The 21,425-nt window shown below is 37.5% G+C and overlaps 1 protein-coding gene and 1 pseudogene across 1 annotated transcript in view; one reads left to right on the forward strand and one right to left on the reverse strand.

Annotated features, from left to right (window-relative positions):
* The window catches only part of Ranbp17 (RAN binding protein 17), a 316,352-nt gene that overhangs the window by 88,011 nt on the left and 206,916 nt on the right, over window positions 1-21,425 (reverse strand). The window contains exons 15-18 of the mRNA XM_055604851.1: window positions 19,507-19,580; window positions 18,524-18,604; window positions 10,073-10,136; window positions 9,880-9,988 (exon numbers count right to left, since the gene is read on the reverse strand). Of these exons, the coding sequence (XP_055460826.1) occupies window positions 9,880-9,988; window positions 10,073-10,136; window positions 18,524-18,604; window positions 19,507-19,580 (328 nt within the window). The remainder of the gene's footprint in view (window positions 1-9,879; window positions 9,989-10,072; window positions 10,137-18,523; window positions 18,605-19,506; window positions 19,581-21,425) is intronic.
* On the forward strand, window positions 13,190-13,769 carry LOC129674702 (rRNA-processing protein FCF1 homolog; annotated as a pseudogene).

Consider the following 21,425-nt stretch of genomic DNA (forward strand, 5'->3'; position numbering starts at 1 on the left):
ATAGATGAGAAAACTGAGGCTCCCTGAAGTTCTAGAAAACCACAATGCTTGCTTTAGTTTCTAAAGAAAATACAATATCCAGTGCAGAGTTGCTGTTCCTTTGGTAAGAAACCTCACCTAGACATCTCACCCTCAGCATTCTATTCCCTGGGGGGCTCTGGACCCGACCCTCAAGACCAGGTACATTATTAAAGCTGGATCTGGACTTAATGGGCTGGCTTCTGCCTACAGGGCCAGCTAATTAGTCTTAATTATCTCATTATGGATTCTAAGTATTTCCAGCTGCTTCCTTACCCCTAACTGCCCACTCTCCCACCCTTCTCCCATGTCTACCTTCCAAGTAGTCTCTGCCAAGTCATGGGCACAGGTGAAATGATGATGTATTATTCTTCATCTATGAGAACATTAGTTATTTTTGATCAAGTCCTCACATGCTAAGTTTTCCTCCTACCTTTCTGTTCCTCAGTCCATGAAAAGAAATACACTTTGCCCAATTGTTAGACACACAACACCACCTAAAAATTTTACCTGACCTTCACTGGATTGTCATATCCTTCTACACAGGTAAAACAAACAAACAAACAACAAACAAACAAACAAAATAGAATGAACTGTTTACTTCATTGACTCTTAGAAAGTAATTTCTCATTTTTCTCCTCATTGCTCCCAAGTCTTGAATCAATCATTTGGTCCAAATGGTGCAAATAAAAAAATAAAAAGTTGTATTTCTTACTTGATTGAGAAGGTGAAAGGTAACAGAGTACTTTGTTAAGAGTGAATAATAATCTGCAGTCTGATGGTACCTTGGGTAAGTCAGTGTGTCTTTGAACCTCAATTTATTAGTAAACAATGGAATACTGTCTACATGGCAGAGGAAGAACTGCCCTTTCCAAGCTGTCCACAAGCCTATCATCATGCGAGCACTCCTGCACATTCGTGTGTGCATGTGCACACACACACACACAAAATGTAATATAAAAAGGGATGTTCCTTTCCGTGTATTTTTAAATTCTACCTTTCGCTGCCACTTGTTACTCAAGTTGTTAACTTCTTACATAAAATTCCATAAACACCATGTAAATAGTAATATTCCTCTCATCATTGAAAACATTACTGCTTTTTACAGTTTAAAATAGCTAAGGAACGTAGTGCTTACTCCAACTCTAACTAAATCCTTCCAAGTAGTTCAGTGTCAGAATTTCTGCAGATATGGCTTGATATGACTGTTGACACTGAAATTCCAAATTTGTAAGTGGCAAAACATTTGCAACCACTATTTGGTTCTTCACAAAACAAACAGCTTATTTGAAAGTTTTTCCTATTCCTCCCCTCTTCAGTGCTTGTCAACTTAATTTACCTCCATTTAAATTAAGCAACACAGAAGGTTTTTGTTTATTCAAATACCACTGAACAGCTTGTTGGAGGTTCTCCATTTACTCTTTCCTTTAGCTTATTAAATCAACAAGTTAATTGTAAAATAACACAGGGAGCTTTGAAGTGGTTCCCCAAAGGGTAGCATGCAGGCACATAAGCCGGCCACCCATTCTTTCTGTGTGTGCATTTTCTTGCAGAGAATTCCTGCATTCCTCTGGTAATTTCTGGGGACATAAATAGCACATAGCTAACATCTTTGCCACATTGAAACATTATCATCACAATGATAAAATGCTTCCAATTCTGTCCTTCATACAAGTGAGCATTTTGTCTAGTTTATTTAAAACAATTTGATAACATAGTACAACTGTTTATTGCCAAAAACTCCCCCATTTTCATCTGAAATACAACCTGGGGCACATAGCATCTAATTAAATTCATACGAAGTGCAAATTATTGAATATAACCCAAAATACATTTCAAAGTAAATACCAATTAATGTGACACCCAATTTCTCTCCCCCTTTCTAATTACTCCAATGTGCATGGCTTATATAAAAATATTCAATTCATTTTGTAGGATTCAATTAGAATGTTTTGTATTTCACGCCAAGAATCACGTCCAGTTTTTCTGCAAGCAGGTTGGTTAGGCACTTTTTTTTTTCCTACTTGATTCTTATCTCTCCAAATTAGCAGACAGGAGCTCCACAAGGACCAAATATATCCGGGCACAGGGGTCTTTTATGAGACTGTTTCTCCAGCCAAGGACCATGTATGGATATAACCTAGAATCTCTGCTCAGATGTAGCCCATGGTAGCTCAGTATCCAAGTGGGTACACTAATAAGGGGACCAGGGCATGAACTCAATGGCAGGCTCTTTGACCTCCCCCCAACCCCCAAGGAGGAGCAGCCCTGCTAGAACAGAGGAGGACTTTGCAGCCAGGCTTGAAGATACCTGATAAACCAGGGTCAGATGAAAGGGGAGGAGGTCCTCTCCTATCAGTGGACTTGGAAAGGGGCAGGGAGGAGATGAGGGAGGGAGGGTGGGATTGGGAGGATACGAGGGAGGGGGATACAGCAGGGATACAAAGTTAACAAACTGTAACTAATATTAAAAAAATAAAATAATAAAAAATAAAGCTTACTATTAAATTATTAATTATTATTACTATTATTATCTTAATTTAGGGATGGTTCTCTTCATCCAATTATTTTTTGTTTCTTTCATTTAACAAATGATCTGTGCTCCTCTTGACTTTAGTACTATCCTTTTCTAGTTTCCATGGCAGTGAGCACAAATAGAAAAGTATCAAGCCATGTATATAAAATTTTGACAGCAATTCTCTCCTCAATCTAGGTTGTGAGACAAGGCCTCAAAAAAGACTGTGTTCAATATCATCCGACCAAAAATGAGATAATGACACTGAAAAGGAGCAAGACTGAACACAAGAGTGCTACAGTAACTTGATACATTCTATTCTGGAGAGGGCAGTAATCAAAACTATTTCTACAGAGACCCTGGCAGGCAGGGCTGATTCCAGATGCCACGGTAATGGTATCTTGGTTGCTCTACAGCTGTCTGTCATTCACTGAACAAGTACCTAGTAAGTAACTACAGTGAGCATGGCACTAAAAATACGAGAAGGCGAAGTCAGTACTCTGAAGAGTCTCTGTAAGGAACAACTCTAGTTCTCAACAAGACAAGAAACCCTTGTCATAGCACAGATCATCACTTGATACTTACGCCAATTATTAAAAAAAAACAAACAACACTGGTAAGTAGGGGATGGGCCTTTCTTCAAGCAGTGTAAAGTTTCACTGGGAGAGTTGTTTTGGTTTTGAATGTATTCTATAGCTCAGATATGACTGACTTATGTTGAGTATGTGCTATGTACCAGGTACACGTCTAGTACAGCCTCATTCTGTTTCACTCAAGGTATAGAAAAAGTATTAGAACATTTATTTTTTTCCATAAACTTTGAACTGAAAAATATAAATTCATTAATTCATAAGTTATAAAATAGATATTTTAAAAAGGAATCTAATTTGGAAAACAATGAAATTCGATCATCAAAATGATAAATGTTTACTTACATTTTTATCCTCACAGTTTACATTAAGCAATATTAAGTAAAAGTAAATTATTTAAGTTAGAGTAAATTAATTAAGTAAGTAAAAGTAAATCTGCCTTCGAAACTGTGCAATGCAGTCTTTCTAGAAACAGCATGAATATCAATTATCAGTACACTGGCCAAGTATGGAAGCATTATGGGACAGAGTCTACATTGTGTTCAGGCTCTGATATGCTCTGCTGTTGTTTACGACAAATAGAAGATGAGGAGCTCCTTTGTGTGTGATGATTCCATGACTCCATTTCCATTATCAGGTTCTGAAGAAATAGGTGACAAAGCCAATTTCTAGGAAATCTACATATATTACGCTTTATATGGTAACTTTGGTCTCTCCATTTCTTTCACTATGTAACCAGGTCAATAAAAACAAACAAACAAACAAACAAACAAACAAACAAACAAAAAACAGTGTATACGACGTTTTAATGCTTGGAAAATAAGGGTTCAAGTTCCTCGAGGCCAGGCAGGTCCCAATATGCCTGACATAGGTGTCTTGCACTTACTTCAGCCCTGTGCTTACAAAACAATTGCACAGAACAATGAGAGAGTTTAGAGCTATTTTTCTTCTCTCGACAGCAGCAGCCAAGAGGTAAACAGGCCAGTGTTCAGTCTAGAAAGCTGTTATCAGACCCCCCCCCCCGACTGGGTTTTGCATGCTTGGTTTATGCTCTTCAAATATTTATAGACAGCTTTCTTTGCCTCTAGCGATGTCACTTAGCCAAGTTATACATACATGGCTCTTTTAATCTTTCTTTAGAAATCAATTCCACTTAGCTCCTTAATCATTCTAGCTGGATTTTCTCAACTTTTAGCTATCTGTTTTTCTGGTAACTTATTCTGTTGAAATGTATAAAAATAATATAGCCATGAACATGGAGGGGGCTAGCTGACTTTCCATTTCAAGGTTCAATGTCTTTTGTATAAAATAGAACTTTTCTTTCTTTTTATCTGATCACATTTAAAAAATTCTGCTTATGTTGATGTATCAATCAATGTTACAAGAAAATAGACAACTATCACTATTACATTCTCTAAGGACAACAGTGTCACTGCCAAAATCTCTTGTCTACAGCTCAGTGATCTACCCTAGAGTGTTCCAATATGAGAAAATATATGAATCTAGAGTAACATAGCCATATAGAAAAGTTAAGTGCCCATTTCAACATTCTAGCTTTTTGTAGACATGTTTTAGTAAAGACAGCATTTCAATAAAACAATGAAAACTGGATAAGGAATGTGTTTTTGAAAACAAGACTATGATACTAAAAGTTCAGAAACCAGAGGGAGGCAAATGGGATGACATCATATATAATTTCATTATTTTAAGAATGGCTATCAAAAAAAAAAAAAAAAAGAAAGAAAGATAATGAAAGTTGAAGACAATGTGGGCAAATGGAAACCCTGGTCCACTATTAGTAGAACAGAAAGTTAGAACAGCCATTATAAAAAACAACCAATATGAAGACCCCCAGAAAGTTAAAAAAGAACTATCACATAATCTGCTAATCCTAGCATCAGGTACCCACTCAAAGGAAAGGAAGACACTTTCACTGCCATGTTCTCTGTGGAACTATTCAGAGCAGGCAAGAAGCAGAAGCAGCCTCTAATCTCGCCAGTGAGCAGTGAGGGACACACTGATGGCGCTTACACACAGCACATTATGTTTGGGTACAACAAGAATGAAGCTTTCTCCTTCAAGACAGTACAGTGTTAGAAATTATTCAAATCAGTCACACAAATTTTAAATGTCTGTCTGTTCCTGTCTGATAACAGAATTTTCCCTAAAACTTTACCACTTAAACTCGTTCCTTTTGAAACATGTAAACATGGAATTACATATGCCACTATTATATGCTTTAAAATATTATCTTCAAATATTGCAAATTATATACTCATTAATATATGTCTTGCTATTCACATTTTGAATAATTTATAAAATTCATAAGAATTTTCTAAGTTAAAACATAAATGACAAAAACAAAAACAACATTGTTATTCTGCATATCGTCACTTTCTCCTTGGGAGACTGTGGTCTAAGAAAATGAGAAAGCTGTCAGTGATGGCGTGTTGTACATATTGTCCCTCATAAGTTGTTTTTGTATGTAACAAATTAATTGTAATACAAATCTCTTTTCACCTCAGCTAACTTTAAAAATAAGCATTCTGGGCAAATAAAAGTGTCTTTACATGTTGCTTGATTTCAGTGAAAAAAAAAAAAAAAAGACAATACAGATAGAACCTTATGTCAAGTGAAGTACATCAGGATACAAAGACTACTCCCTTGTACCTGAAGAAGAGTAGTTACCAGAGGTTGAGCCCTGTGGAAGAGGAAGGGATGGATGAAGGCCTATTGGTAGGCATTTAGTTCCAGTTAGAAGTTAAGAAGTCCTGATGTGCTAATGTATAATGGATTATTAGAGGCAATAATGGTGTACTGTATATTTAAAAAAGCTACAAGAAACTGAGTTTTTAAACAATGCAGAAATTATAAATGTCCAAGAGGATATTTATTCCTGAGCTTGGACTATACCTCAGCTGTAAACTGCCAACGTACTATGCATATGACCTTGGATTTGACCTTAATACTACCAAAACCAAAATAAAACAAAACAATACAAACTAAGAAAAGGAGGTTTGTTTAACATGAATAATCACTATACAATAACTATAAATATCTTTCATAGGCCACCTGTGGAAGGTTCCTGTCCTGTTCCTTGTCTTCCCCTACTTCCAAGGTCTATCCCTGCTTGCCCTTCTGAGTGAGTGAGGTTTCAGTGTATTCCCTATGGCCTCTATGTTGTTTGTCTTCTTTAGATTTTAGTATGTGCATCCTATAGACTCTACCTGGCAGGGTATTGAAAGAGATACTGAGACTCATAGCCAAACTTAGGGCAGGAAACCTTATGGAAGAAAAGGGAGATAGAAAGACCTGGAGGGGACAGGAACTCCACAAGGAGACCAACAGAGCCAAAAAACAAAAACACAAAACAAAAAACACAAAAAAACCACCACCAAAAAAACCCAAACCAAACCAACCCAACCAACCAAACAAACAAAAAAACCCTGGGCCCATAGTGTTCTGCAGAGACCTATACACCAACCAAGGACCATGCATGGAGAGGACCTAGATCATCTGTCCAGTTTCTAAGTGGGTTCCCTAGGAGGGGAGGAGAAGGGGCTGTCTCTGACAAGAACTCAGTGGCTGGCTCTTTGATCATCTTCCCCTTGGGGGGAGGGGTGCAGCCTTGCCATGTCACAGAGGAAGATGATGCAGCCAGCCCTAATAAGACTTGATAGGCTAGGGTCAGACAGAAGGGGAGGAGGTCCTTCCCTATCAGTGGACTAGGGAAGGGACATAGGGGGAGAAGAGGAAGGAAGAGTGGGAGGAGATGGAGGAACACAAAGCCAGGAACACAAAGTAAATAAACTATAAGAAATAAATAAGTAAATAAATAAAAACTAAAAAGTAACTATAAATATCAAAACATTGCATGTTACCCTGGTAATATATGCATTTTTAACTTTTTAAAAATTTATTTATTTTTATTAATTACAGTTTATTCACTTTGTATCCCAGCAGTAGCCTCCTCCCTCATCCCCTCCCAACCCCACCTTTCCTCCCTCTTCTGTTCCCATGCCCCTCCCCAAGTCCACTGATAGGGGAGATCCTCTTCCCCTTCCCTCTGACCTTAGCCTATCAAGTCTCATCAGGACTGGCTGCATTGTCTTCCTTGTTGCCTGGTAAGGCTGCTCCCCCCATCATGGGGAGGTAATCAAAGAGCCAGCCACTGAGTTCATGTCAGAGACAGTTTCTGTTCCCATTACTGGGAACCCATTTGGAGACTGAGCTGCCATGGTCTACATTTATGCAGAGGTTCTAGGTTATCTCCATTCATGATCCTTGTTTACAATATCAGTCTTAGGAAAGACCCTGTGCCCAGAGTTTTGGTTCTGTTGCTCTCCTTGTGGAGCTTCTGTTTTCTCCAGGTCTTTCTATCTCCCCCTTCTTTAATAAGATTCCCAGTTATAAGTAAACTAAAATTCTTAAAAATCAGAAATAGTTATTTTTTAACATTGTAAAACACACTAACACATAATTAAATATAGCATTTCAATTATCTTATGCACTTATCATTTTTGTGGTGAAAGTACTTTACATATCCTTTTAAGAAGTACTTTACAAGAATAAGCCTGGGAATACAGTTCTGTACCTAGCATGCATGACACCTTAGGCTCAATCCCCAGTATCACATACATACAATTACATACCATATCTCTTGAACTTTATTTATTCCCATCACTGGCTGAAAGGGCACATCAAAGCCAGGACATCATTTAACACTGCCTCCAACTTTGATAGTCCTTGGTAACTATCACTCTCCAATTTTATGAAATCATCTTCTTTAGAGTCTACATATGAGTGAGATCTTATAGTAGCTGTCTATCTGTGCCTGACTTATTTCACTTAACACAATACAACTCAGGTTTATCCATACAGCTGCAAATGGATTCATTTTCTTATATGTATGGCTAAAGAGGATTCTTGTGTATGTATGCGTGTATGCATGCAAGTGTGTGAGCTTGCACGTACACACTTGTGTGTGACATTTTCTTTGCTCCCTCATGCACCAGTGGATATGTAGCTTGTTTCTATGTCTTCCTTGGCTACTGTGGCTGCTGCTGTCATGAACATGCTAGTGCAGGTGTCTGTTCTGCATGCTGACTTCACTCTCTCTGAGTGTACATCCCATATGAGAATTTCCAAAGCCTGCTGTGGTTTTACTTTTAATTATTTAAGGCATTTCCATATGGTTTTCCACAATGGTTACAGGAGTTATTTAACATGCCAACCACTGTTATTTAGTCCATTTTGATGTTTTTTTTTTTTCTCCAGTATACACAACTGTCCTATTAGTTCAGCAATATCTTACCTTTTCACTCAGGATCACTAAACTTCATGTATTGCATTGTCTTTAATTTATTTTATAAATATTAGTTACAGTTTATTAATTTTGAACCCCAGCTGTAGCACCGCATTGTCTTTAACCATCATTTGTGACTACAAACCATTCTATGAATAAGCAGATGTACTATAATTTCAATCCTATTACTGGACATTCACACAATTTCCATTTTGTTCTTGAGCTATCTGTTACTACACATGAACAATATCGGCAATGCAAGTCTAGCAATGTGGTACCATTAGAGCATTTCCTCAGCGTGTATACAGCCCTGGATTTGATTCCTAGTACTGCATACAGCTATGCTGTTACATGCACCTATATTCTTACCTGATGGGATTTAGAGGGAAGAGGAGCCTCATCTAAGATCATTTTAAATTACAAAGTTGTTCAAAACCACCTTGGGCTGCTTGAGACCTTCTCAAACCAAACCCAAAGAACATCTGATGCTCCTGCAGATTTAGAAACTGGAGGCTGGAGAATCAGAGCTTCAAGCTCACCCTCTACCTCAGCCTGAGGCTCACTTGAACTACTACGTCAGACTGCATCTCAGAGCAATGAAACAAAGATCATTCCTGTTGGGCTGGCAAGATGGCTCAGTGGAATAAAGTGGTCAGCCAAGCCTGATCACATGAGTTTGATCCCTGGAACCCACATGGTAGAAGAATAGACCAACTCATACACACACACAAACTCACAATAAATACAATTTAAAATGTGAAAAATGAAACAAAATGTAGCTAGGCGTGGTCGTGTACACCTTTAATCCCAGCACTCAGGGAGGCAGAGACGGGAAGAGCTCTGTGAGTTTGAGGCCAGCCTGGTTTATAATGACAGTCAAGGCCACACAGAGAAGTCCCGTTTCAAAAAAGCCAAAACAAGAAATCAAAATACAATAAATACATGAAAACAAGGGCAAGCATTTATGCACATATGTCTGTAAGACTGCTCCTAGACTTCCTTTCCTTGACTTTGCAGCACTGGACACTGAAACTAGAGCCTTGAATATGTTAGACAAGTGTTCTACCACTGAGTTATATCCTTGGCCTTAAAAAAAATAATTTTGAGACAGGGGTCTGCTAGACTGTTGACCTTGAACTCACTCTGTAGTCCAGGCAGGCCTTGATCTTGTTATCTTCCTGTTTCACCTGAGCTTCCAGGCCCAGTTTCTAAATTAGCAAAAGTAAAATTAGTGGGTCAAAGGGAAAAAAAAATTCAGAGGTAAAGAATCATGGGAAATAGTACAAAGAATTATCTTTGGCTGCAATGCTCACAGGCAAACTCAAAGCTTAGAAAGGTACAAAAACCATCAAAGACAGCAACTTCTAACAAGCGAAATATTATGCTTATTGATGCTCCACTCCTTCACTCACATTGTTGATCTCCTATCAGGAAGAGTTTAATTAACTTACCTAGATCTACCATCAGAAGGCGAGTGAGGGCTGTGTAGAAGGTTGTTCGGCACCTGAAGTCACTCAGACTGTAAGTATCACTGACGCCAAGAAATGGGAAGTGTTCACTCTAATGAAAGCAAAAAAAACCATGGAAAGTTACCAATGTTCGACCTAACCAGAAAATTCTACTCATTAAAGAATTAAGACGTACCGTATGGTTTTTTAGCATGAATTTCACAGCATCTATTTTCACGAGTTTTTTTAAAAGGATATAGGTAACAATGTTAAGGAATCTGTAGAAATATAGTAAATCACAAAACATAACCACAATGGCATTTTATTATGTAAAGAGAATGAGTATTTCTAGGAGTACTCCTATAGAAACGCCTTTCATTTTGCTAAGAATGATAATCCATTATTAACAAGGGCAATTACTTTTTCCATCTTATACATATTTTAGTTATGGAAAGAAAGAATGAATCATATAATTAAGACAAGAACCCCTCACTATTAAAGCCTTGATAGCAGAAAATTGAAACTGACCCTTTTTACATTTGGGTATAGCTGGAGAATTTCTTTTTACTAATGCTATTTCATAATGAAATTATTATAAAGGCTCATAATAGACTATCAAGAAAGAAAATTATTCAATTTTAAGAAACAATGAACTCAGAAGTTTAAAACCAAATTCTAGTTAGAAATATAAAGCAAATTCTATGTCATTAAATGTTGAAAGACAGCTTAATGTAACTAATATTTCTCAAGTGTTTAAATAGAAGAAATTTTTCATGTTATTTTATCCAGTCTTCACAATTACCATGTTATTAATTCTACTCTGTAGATACGAAAACAGAAGCTAAAAGAAAGTAAGTTGTCCATCTAAGATTGCATGGTTGACATTGCTGAAATCTGAACTAAGGCTTGATTCAAAGGATCATGTTTTTTCATTAATCATCTCAACAGACAAACTATAAGTGAGAATAAAACTCAGAGAGCATAAACATGAATAAAGCCCAGATGACGTCTAGTCTACTTTGAATTTTAGGAATGTGTGCCCAGGATGCAGTCTTCTCTTCACCATATTCATGTTTTCAGCTATAGCACACCTTGGTTATTCTATGTACTTCCTCCTGTCTTGAAGGCTACAGCAATCTCACTTAGCTCCTGTCGTGTCATAAAGGAAACATCAGATTTTTTCATATTATGTCCAAACATTGGGCCTTATAAACTTTCTATGTATAATAACATAAAAAAGCCCAATTATCATTACAGACACAGAGTGGAAAGCATACTGGGACATAAGTCAGGAAATGCAGGGTCCCGGCTTGACTACACTTCTTAATCATCAGGACAAGCCTAAATGGATACTCAGTCTGACTGAACCTTACTTAGTTCCTCTCCAGCAAGCAAGACGGGGGTCTATGGCCAAGTGACTATAGGGCTGTTCTGAGGATCAGATGAAGCAGGCATCATTACTGACTATAAACCAGGGAAAAGGCATGAGGATGAAAAACACTTACAGAATGGGCACTGGCTAATTCTCACACCTCTACCAGGCAAATCAGTATCACTTCTAGTTGTTCAATGAACAAATGAATTATACTTTTCCCAATGACAAGCTGTTAATGTGACTTAGATTTAAGTTTGTCCAACTTCAGGTGACGACTAGAGTGGCATCTTAGGTATGTGTATCTACCTTCACACTGGCTGTAAATCCCCCCAGGACAGCACTGGCAGCCACACACTCTCCTCAGTGCACCGCATTTTCTGGCAACCAAAGGACAAGATCAACGCTGATAAGCAGCAAGCTTTTTCTTAGATTTGAAGATGTGGATTTGATGACTTCTCAAAATCATCAATCTCTGAGCAGATGAACTGCCACTCAAACTTCACTCAGTTAAACAAGGGTGGGGAATCAATAAATGTAGAAATATCTTAAGTAATTACCAAAGGCAATTCTCTTAAAATTGCTAAGTTAAAAGTGACAGGGCATAGGGGTAATATGAATGCTGCCATTAAGAGGAACTTTCCTGTCAGCAGTGCTAACAAACAGTAAGTCATGTTTTGACAATGGAATATTTATGGAAACAATAAACAGAACATCTACAGGAAAAACATCATCTGTCAAAGACACTTTCTCAGAACTGCATTTGTGCACTTTATACCAAGGTCAGCTCCAACTGCCTTTTAATTACTTCCCAAGAAAAATGATTAAAATTTTGAAAAAAAAATACAGTAATGAGAATTCATCTGAATATTTACATCCCTTTACAGGAGGGCAGCTCTAAGCTAGTTAATAGTCTTAAGATTTGTGATGTTAAAAGGAGAAGGCAAATGGACATATCTTTATGGTCTTTTATTTTTATTCTTCTCTAGCAGACAAGTGTGGAGGCCTGCAGCTCGCAGCAGTGAACACAGCATGGCAGCAGTCACAGCAACAGTACTAGAAACTGCACACAGTAGCAGGGGTTGGCACAGGCTACAGTGGGAATATGCTAATACATGGTAATGCCAAGGTTCAAGTCCAGGTCTGATGACCTCCTTCCACTATGTGACACACACCTACTTAACTTTAAAGCATAGTACTTGTTCTTCTGCCCAACGTGAAATACAGCTGTAATTAGAACCTGGCCCTACACAAGACAGGTGTGTGTGTGTGTGTGTGTGTGTGTGTGTGTGTGTGTGTGTGTGCGTGCGCCTTTTTTAAATTTAAATTTGAAATTTTAATTTATTCACCTTATATCCAGATCGTAGCTCCCTCCCTTCTCACATCCTGGCCCCACTCTTTCTCCCCTTTCCCCCCTTCCAACTGACCCCAGCTTATCAAGTCTTATCAGGACTGGCTGCATCCTCTTTCTCTGTGGTCTGGCAACACCACCCTGCCAGGAGGTGATCAGGGAGCAAGCAACAGAATCCATGTCAGAACAGCCCCTGCTCCTCTGAGAGAACCCACATGGATACTGAGTTGCCTATAGGCTACATCTGAGCAGGGGACTTATGCCCTCTCCATATATGGTCCCTGATTGGTGCATCAGTCTCCGAAGGACCCCTGCATCCTGTTGGCTATGTTGGCCTTTTTTATCTTTCAAGTTCCTACAGAACAGCTCACCAAGCACCAAGCGTACCAACAACAATCTATGGCTTTTTTTTTTTTTTTTTAACAAAGTTCCAAGTCCTTCCACATTCCTCCCCAAAACAACATGGTCAGGTCTGTCATGTCAATACCCCATTCCTGGTACTAACTTGTTTTAGTTAGGGTTTCTCTTGCTGCAATGAAACACCATGATTAAAAAGAAACTTGGGGAAGAAACAGGAATGTGGTGTGACCATGGTGAAGCAAAAGAAAACAAGGAAATATGCGACTATGAAGTGAATGCTTAGTCTGAGAGACTTAAAGAAAAGGATAGATTAAAGCCTAAAATAAAAGAGAAGAAAGATCCCAGTGCACTAAAGGAAGGAGAAGTCCCCCAACATCCTTCCTGCTTATTCTTCCAGTATAATACACAACTGGGTCTGCCTTACCACGTCCTCATTGATACCAACTTCATCAACTTTTCCATTAAAGCCAAATTAGACTTAGTGCAGTCAATGATGGACTGTCTTATGCCAAGTATATTCCTTGTATAACTGATTGTGTAATGGCTGAAATTGGGACAGAAGTATCTAGTGGCACTAAGGATTACCAAGGATCCAAGATTTGACCAATTGCCATGCACACACAAAGGACATATGTCGGTAACTGCTTGGTATAGAGAGTAACTCAGCACAAGTGTTCCAGTGTGGCTACAGTTGACCATGGCCTCAAACGAAGAATCCAGAAGGTCCCTGGAGTTTCTATCATGTACATTTTTAACCATAGATACAAAACCAAGCGGATGCTAGACAATTATGGAATGCCCCACTTCTAATTCTTGCTCAACAAAATTCACCTGCATTTCCTGAACCAGCTTTCTCTCTTGTTGGTTAATTAAACTCACTTTTTGGTCTTTCTTTCTTTCTTTCTTTCTTTCTTTCTTTCTTTCTTTCTTTCTTTCTTTCTTTCTTTCTCTTTCTTTTTTTGTTAAATAAAAAAAGAAGAAAGCAAGCTGGGAAGGGGTTTATTTGGCTGACATTTCCACATCATTGTTCATCATTAAAGAAGTCAGGAAAGGAAATCAAACAGGGCAGAGACCTCAAGGCAGGAGCTAATACAGAGGCAATTGAGGGGTGCTGCTTACTGGCTTGTTCCTCTTGGCTTGCTCTGCCTGCTTTCTTAAAGAACCCAGGTCCACCAGCCCTGGGACAGAACCCTGGAATCATCCATAATGGGCTGAGCTCCCCCCCATCAACCACTAATTAAGACAATGCCCCATAGGCTTGCCTACAGTCCCATGTTATACAGGTTTTTTTTCTTAACTGAGATTCGCTTTTCTCAGATGACTTTAGCTTGTGTCAAGTTGACATAAAACTATCCAGTACAAGCATGTATCACATTTTATCAAATCCAAAAGACCATCAATTGAAAAAACAAAACAAAATCATTATTTTTATGTACTATTAGAAAACAAAGTGCGTCTAGTCATTTTCTGTGTTGAGTGTTTTGCCTGCATGCTGTAAGGGTGCCATGTGTGTGCAGTGTAACATCAACTGGAGACAGCTGGGAGGTGCCCATGTATGCTGGAGACTGCCCCTGTGTCCTCTGTGAGATCAGCAAGTGCTATTAACCCATAGCAAGTGCTATCAGCCATCACTCTAGCCCAAAAAAAGTGATTCTGAATAATATTTACTGAAAGATACACCTGTCTGAGGGCAGGGCCTGGTCTGTTCTTTCATCTCGCACTTGGCAAATGCCTAGCTGAATTGAAAGAGAACAAAAAGCTATAGTAAATTAAGATGAATGTAGAATGAAATTTAAAAGTCATTATGTTAAAGATATAATCATCTTCAGTGAGTTAGTCTGAAGCCAAAGAAAAATAATGATTTCTTCATATCACAGATGACAGAGCAGACCCCAGGTTTACGAACTGCACATTTACACAGGGTTCCAGTCCAGCCTTAGGAATGCCTTATCTTGGCTTCAAGCTGTATTGTTGCAAGTCTTACCATTGCCAATGATTTTAAAGAATGGACCTCCCAGTTTTTATTTTGAGCTCAGTACTCACAATTTCTAGGTGTTTTTGTGATAATAAAGAAATCATTGGTTCAATGACCTGTTGAGAATAAAGTGAAAAGTTAACATAGAAATCTTTTTATGGAATCTATTTTTATTTTAAAAAGATTTTATTTTTATTTGTATGAGTGAGTGTGTGTGTATTTGTACACCCTGTATATATGTATGCACTGGGAAGCCAGAAGAAGGTGCTGGATTTTATTGGTGCTTCGAGTTACCTTCACCATAATCACCCAACATGGTTGTGAGCAAACAAACTCTGGTCCTCATGAAGAGCAACAAGCAGCAAGTGCTCTTAATTACTCATTATTATACATGTGAAGCACATGTGAGGTGTTATTGCTATCAATTGGAGTAAATGAGCTCCAGCACAAATACTGACCAACCACTCTCCAAAAGAAGTAAAGCTTCAAGTAATGTTTAGCAAACAACAGGGCTTTGGAGAGACTCAGCACTTCCCTTTTCAGCAGGTTAGTTTGAGTGCTTTGTTGATCTCTACTCTCTCTGATTTTCTCAGCGGCTCTCCTACTCCAATCACTTAACAATCTCACCCATTCTAATCCAAATAGAAACTAGAATTCCAGAAGTGTAAACATTTCAGAGACGAAAGATCCCAGGCACTGATGCCAACTGTGGAAGGCTGGGCCCAGATGGAGCAGCTTAGCTCTGTGCAGATTAACTCAACCTACTTAAAAAGAATTCCTGAATTTAACTTGTGGAAATTAAGATACTTGATAGATGTAATATCCATCCATGGCAATGAATCTGATGAGAAAATATAAAAGTTCTCTCAAAAGGTTCTCTGAGCTTAAACTTTAGAAAGCCTCACGGATTTGGAAGGGTGCAGATGAAGCTAACAGTACGTGGAGGGGAAAAGGAAGAGGCCATCTAGTCATGAACACCCAGTTTTCCCAACCTTGCTTAGCAGCCAGATGACCTCTAATCTGTCACAGCTGCCCTATTTAATGGTAGCAAAGCTGAATGAAGATATGCAATGGGAGAAATGCTTAGCTCTCATATATGTGCCCAGTCTGAAGCCTGGAGATGCTAGCAGGGAGGCAGATTCTCAGGTCCTGGGTCAGAGCCTTGCAGAAAGAGGTGCTGGTATGGGGCCTAACAATGAGAGCACAGACATCCAGTTCTGATACTCAAATAAGTCTGGCCGCTGCATGAAGGGGACTTCAGGCTTTTCTGTAATTCCTAAGAACAATCTTCAGTAATTTTAATTTCCAAACAAGGGGTCAGATTAAAGAAAAATAAACAAAGCTCACTGGCTGGCTTTGAGTAGCATAAACACTGAATGACACCCACTTAAAGCACACAAAATAGAGACAAAAACAAAAACAACACAAAACAATATACCTAAAAGTGCCAATGACATGCATTATAAATTTACAAAACGAAAAAAAATTTCATAAGACAACATGGTTTTCATTAATTTGCTAATAATATTTAAAAAATATTTTGAGTATCAAAATAAGGCTTTCATTAATGCAGACCAATAGGTGATCATTACTACCTTGCATACTTTCTACAGCTGAAGAATGATATTGTATTTTTATCAAAAAATAATGTATTTTAAGATGTTAATTAAAAAAGTCGTAATAATGAAATTGGATAGAACAACAAAACACACATTAGGTAAGTAGCGTCTGCATTGAAATGGATACACCAAGCACATATTCCATTATGTAAATGAGTTCAAAGATACTTCATGACTGATCAGCTAGAAGGGACATAATGATTTATAATTCAAATAACTGAGCACAGAAATAAAATTGAGCTAATATATATTTCTAAATATGCAAACTTGAAATAATTGTTAAAAAATATAAATCAATGTACCTGCATGAAAATAATTCATATCTCTTACAACCTTTAACCTTTATCTAATAAATCTGAAAATACGACTTTAAAATTAATTTTAAGAGATATTCAAAAGGAATAAACAGCTTGTAAAATAAAAGGTTATAATATTTGTATCTAAAAATAGATAACAGAAAAAGTATCTTAATAGATACCAATAAATTAGGCATTATGCAAATTATACTAAAATACAAATCACATTAATTTTATATTAAATATCAATATGACACTAAAACCAGAGTGAATCTAAACAATAGGCCTGTGTTCTACAATCACAAGCCTTTCCAGATAACACGTTTTCACAGTAATTCACTGTGAAAATCTGGAGAGTTTGCAATACTATGAAGTACTTATAAACCACTTCATATGTTAGAAATAAAGAGTGTTTCAGCACCATTATTAGAAAAAAATACAGGTTGAGTTTTTTTAATAAGAAAAAATACATATCTTAAAAAGCCAAAATGACCACTGGAATTGGGTTGTACATCACTTTCCAGTAAAGAGGAAAAGAAGCCTGGACAGGTGTAATTTATCATTTTTCTGATTTAATATCAAAGAAATATATTAAAATAATAAAAAGAATCCTGAAATCCTCAAAATTTGTAGTGATAAATAGCCCTCCCTGTCTTTATTGCATTATACCTACTAACAGAAATATTGCATGGTGGATTTTGCCAGACAAGGACGATTATTTTCCAATAAAAAGTTGCATATTAAATTCCAGCACAAAAGTGGGTGTCTAATACTTTGGAAATCTTTTATGGTTTACTGAGGAACACAATCTTAAACTTAACTAATACAAGCATATTCCTGGAATGAAAATACATTAAAGGTTTCCATCTAAAGCCAACTGTTTTCAGAATTTGTCCTTATATTAAAATATCAGCTAATCTTACAGTTTAAATAAACCAATATTTATTTATTCATTCATTCATTTATTTATTTATTTATTTATTCATTCATTTATTTATTTATTTATCACAACATCTACGTATCTAAAAGCAGCAATCTACAATTTGATTCTCATTGGTAGAAATATAATTCTAATCTAATAAGCATGAGTTCTGGTTTAACATTTTAAAGGATTTCTAAGGATAAAAATGTAAGCATTGAATGTGTATTAGGAAATCTTAATTTAGAGTAGAGTTGATAATCTGGTAAGGAGGCTGACAATCAAAGAGGTGGTTAAAAGCCTGTATCTCTCTTCCCATCCCTCCTTTGTGTGTCTAAGCTTACAAGCCACGCTGGTTGATGAACACAAGACACTTACTGAGGCAGGACTGTTACAGCATGTGACCTTCAATTTAACTATACGCTTTTTTTCAGAAAAAGAATTTCTGAAAATTATGAACTATGGACTGAAATCCATGTGTGCTACATACTTTATTATGTAGCCATTTATTAGCCTAGATTAATATAAACAAAATTAGGCTGGAATTAATAGATATATGTGTATGTTCATTTAAGATCAGTTATGATTAAAAATGCTTCACAGCATACAGTTATTATAAATACACACTTCTAGATCAGGCTAAACAGATCAGACATTTTATTGTAAAATTTTGGAAAATTAGAAGCAAGGAAAATACTTGGCCATGGAAATGTACATGGTGGGTTAGCACATCACTTATACAAGGAAAAGGATATCCAACTGAAAGGTCATTTAGGAACTGAAGAGTCCTTGAAATTACAGGCTCACATCTTCCCCAGTACTTAAGGTTTGTAACACTAAATATGAAAGAAATGTTTTAAATTATTAGATAGCTACCGGCATAAGGAGAACCACAGAAACATAAACATATTTTATGTAAGGTGACTTTAATCACAAAACGAAAAGCATATTGAAATTTCAACAGAACCTCTTTTAATTCTTATAGCACCTTTAAACTTTTATACAATCAATCGATAGTGAACATTGGTATAGAATTCTATAAGTTTAAAATAATTCTGTAAATTTCTCTAAGTGAGCTAGCCTATAATGTTAACTGTTTCACAAGAAACATAAAGTTTGGAGTCTAGCCAAACAAAATAAAAACAGGAATAATCATCATGAAGGAAGTCAAATGAAGATGAACCAGTATCTGGTGGCTCCAAAATGGACTTATGGTTTTGATTTTGACCCAGCCTTGCTCCTGAAAGCAAGACAGGTTGTCTGTGGAAGCACCCGATGTCAGCTCAACAAGCAACTGTGTGTCTGTACGGAGAAACTGTTCAGCTCTATAAACCCATCCTTGCTAGAGCCAATGGATGCTCTAGTTTAAGGCAATCATGACTTTAGTTTACAATTAGTCCTTCATTGGTCTTTGAGATAGGGTGTCTTGTTTGTAATTATAAGGTAAAAAAAAAAAATTCCTGCCCAACTAAATTATAGTCATTATCTATAACTCTTTTAAGGACCATGTTCTGATATTGTACACTATAACCATGAGGATTTCCTAACAAATTATAACCCACTTTAGATGGTGAGTTTTAAGTAGGAAAAGTAAGCTTCAATGAAGAGCAATGCACACACCAAAAATTAAAGCCAAGATTTTATGTTAAAAATTAGTATGTATAGCGATTCAAATGGAGTAAGATGATATGTGAATCAAAACAACAGAAGAAAATTAAAAACCAAAAAAGATACTCACATTTTCGTCATGAATGTTTCTAGAACATGGTTGTCATCTGTTATTCCTAAGACTTCTGACATACGGGCATATACCTGCATCAAGAATTTAAGTGTTAAAAGCTGTACATTTCCAGGCAGTTTCAAAAGACTATTCAAGTTAACAAGTCTAAAACTCAAAGATCTGTTGCATCCACATTGAAACAGGGAGTGAGCACAGAACTGATGAAATTAAAACACTACCATCCCAGACTGTGCTAGCTTTCTCCACAGGAAGCACTCCTGCTTTGGAATGTGTGCATATTTATACATAGCCCCGCACTCATTCACCCATTACACCTCAAAGTTGGGAGCCACCTTTTTCTTTTCCATGAAAAAACCTGGAAAATCGGACTCAGCAAAAGAATCTAAGACAAACATTTTCTACCTATTCTAGATTTCAGCAAAGCATCAGTAAAATTCAAGGCAACTCAAGGTGATTATGAAAGTAAGTGCTTTTAGAAAACTAGAACATGTGAATCAGTTATAGACACTCCCTGTAATACTCTCTACCTGAGATAGAAACAGGTCTAACTGTGGACAGTGGGACTGAACATCAGCTCATGAGGATACACTGAGCTTCTAAGTGGGCAGAGCTGGCTACAGAGTTTGGGTGTGACATTTGTGTCTCAACCTCAGGCATGATGCATATTTGAACACATAATCCCAGCTCAAGTGGGGAAATACCACCAGCAGCCAACAGACATTCCCTGGAAGCCTGGCAAAGCTGAGAGTAGTTAATACCTCTACACCCCTATGCTCTAGTGGGATTCCAGGCTGGCCCTGCCAGACACCAGCTGCATGTCTCTTCTGTCATTTCATCCCCAGCGAGTATGTCATCTCACCTTCTCTAAGTTTATTTACTAAGTATGACAACTAAACTTTATTTGCACATTAACTTGATGCACTGCCACCGGTTATGGTAAGATAATAATAAATCACTCAGAGTTAAAGGGTCATACAGGAGAGGAGAGAAGAAGTATTGTATTTAAATTTTAAATATTATACAAGGCAGAACCTTGCGTTACAGATTTTTAATCTGAGTCCTGTGTCTGGAAGCCTCTTCCTCAGGGATACCCAGAGAAAAGGAAGGGGTGCCTGTAGAAGGAGCGAGTAGGAAAGGAGCAGAATGGTAAGAAGAAGCTGGGACAGAGAAAGAGACAAGTAATATGTACATTTCCATTGTCTCTTCCGCTGACTCTTGAGTCCTACACAACAGAATACCAATGATCATCCAATGGCTGTTGTGATCACTTTGGGTCCTAAGATACTACTAGCAGGAGGGAAAGAGAACATAAGTAACTTATTACCATAAATCTCCACAATCAGAAGACTGTAAGCACAAAGAAGGCTCAAAGGAAGAATGGTATGTAGAAAGGAAACTTCCCCTTAATTTACCATGACCCATAGCTAGGAAGATTAAAATTGGCCCTCTTGGAAAATCTGATATCAATCTGACTTTTGGTGTGCAAACCTTTCATTGGCTCCCAGTATGTCCCATTTTAAACCATTTCTCTCAAGTCTAAGCACTGAAGAACAGAATAACCCCTAGGATTTCTCTGGCTCTTCATTTTGTAAGTATCTGCCTCCCTCCCCTCCCACCATTTAAAAGCCATCTCTTCCCCAAGGCCTTACTAGCCCTCTCAAGCAGGGTGAATTGCATTTTCCTTCCTTCCTTCCTTCCTTCCTTCCTTCCTTCCTTCCTTCCTTCCTATCTATCCATCCCTCTCAAGCAGGGTGAACTGCATTTTCCCATATCTATCTATCTATCTATCTATCTATCTATCTATCTATCTATCTATCTGTTCTGTTCTTCTATCATGGTCCTTTCACATCATAATATTTAGCTCACCACCACTCCCATTATGCTGGAAGATCCTCACAGGCTGGTAATATGCCTTA

This window comes from Psammomys obesus, unplaced genomic scaffold, assembly GCF_907164565.1.
Source record: "Psammomys obesus unplaced genomic scaffold, mPsaObe1.curated_primary_1811, whole genome shotgun sequence".
Taxonomy (NCBI): Eukaryota; Metazoa; Chordata; class Mammalia; order Rodentia; family Muridae; genus Psammomys; species Psammomys obesus.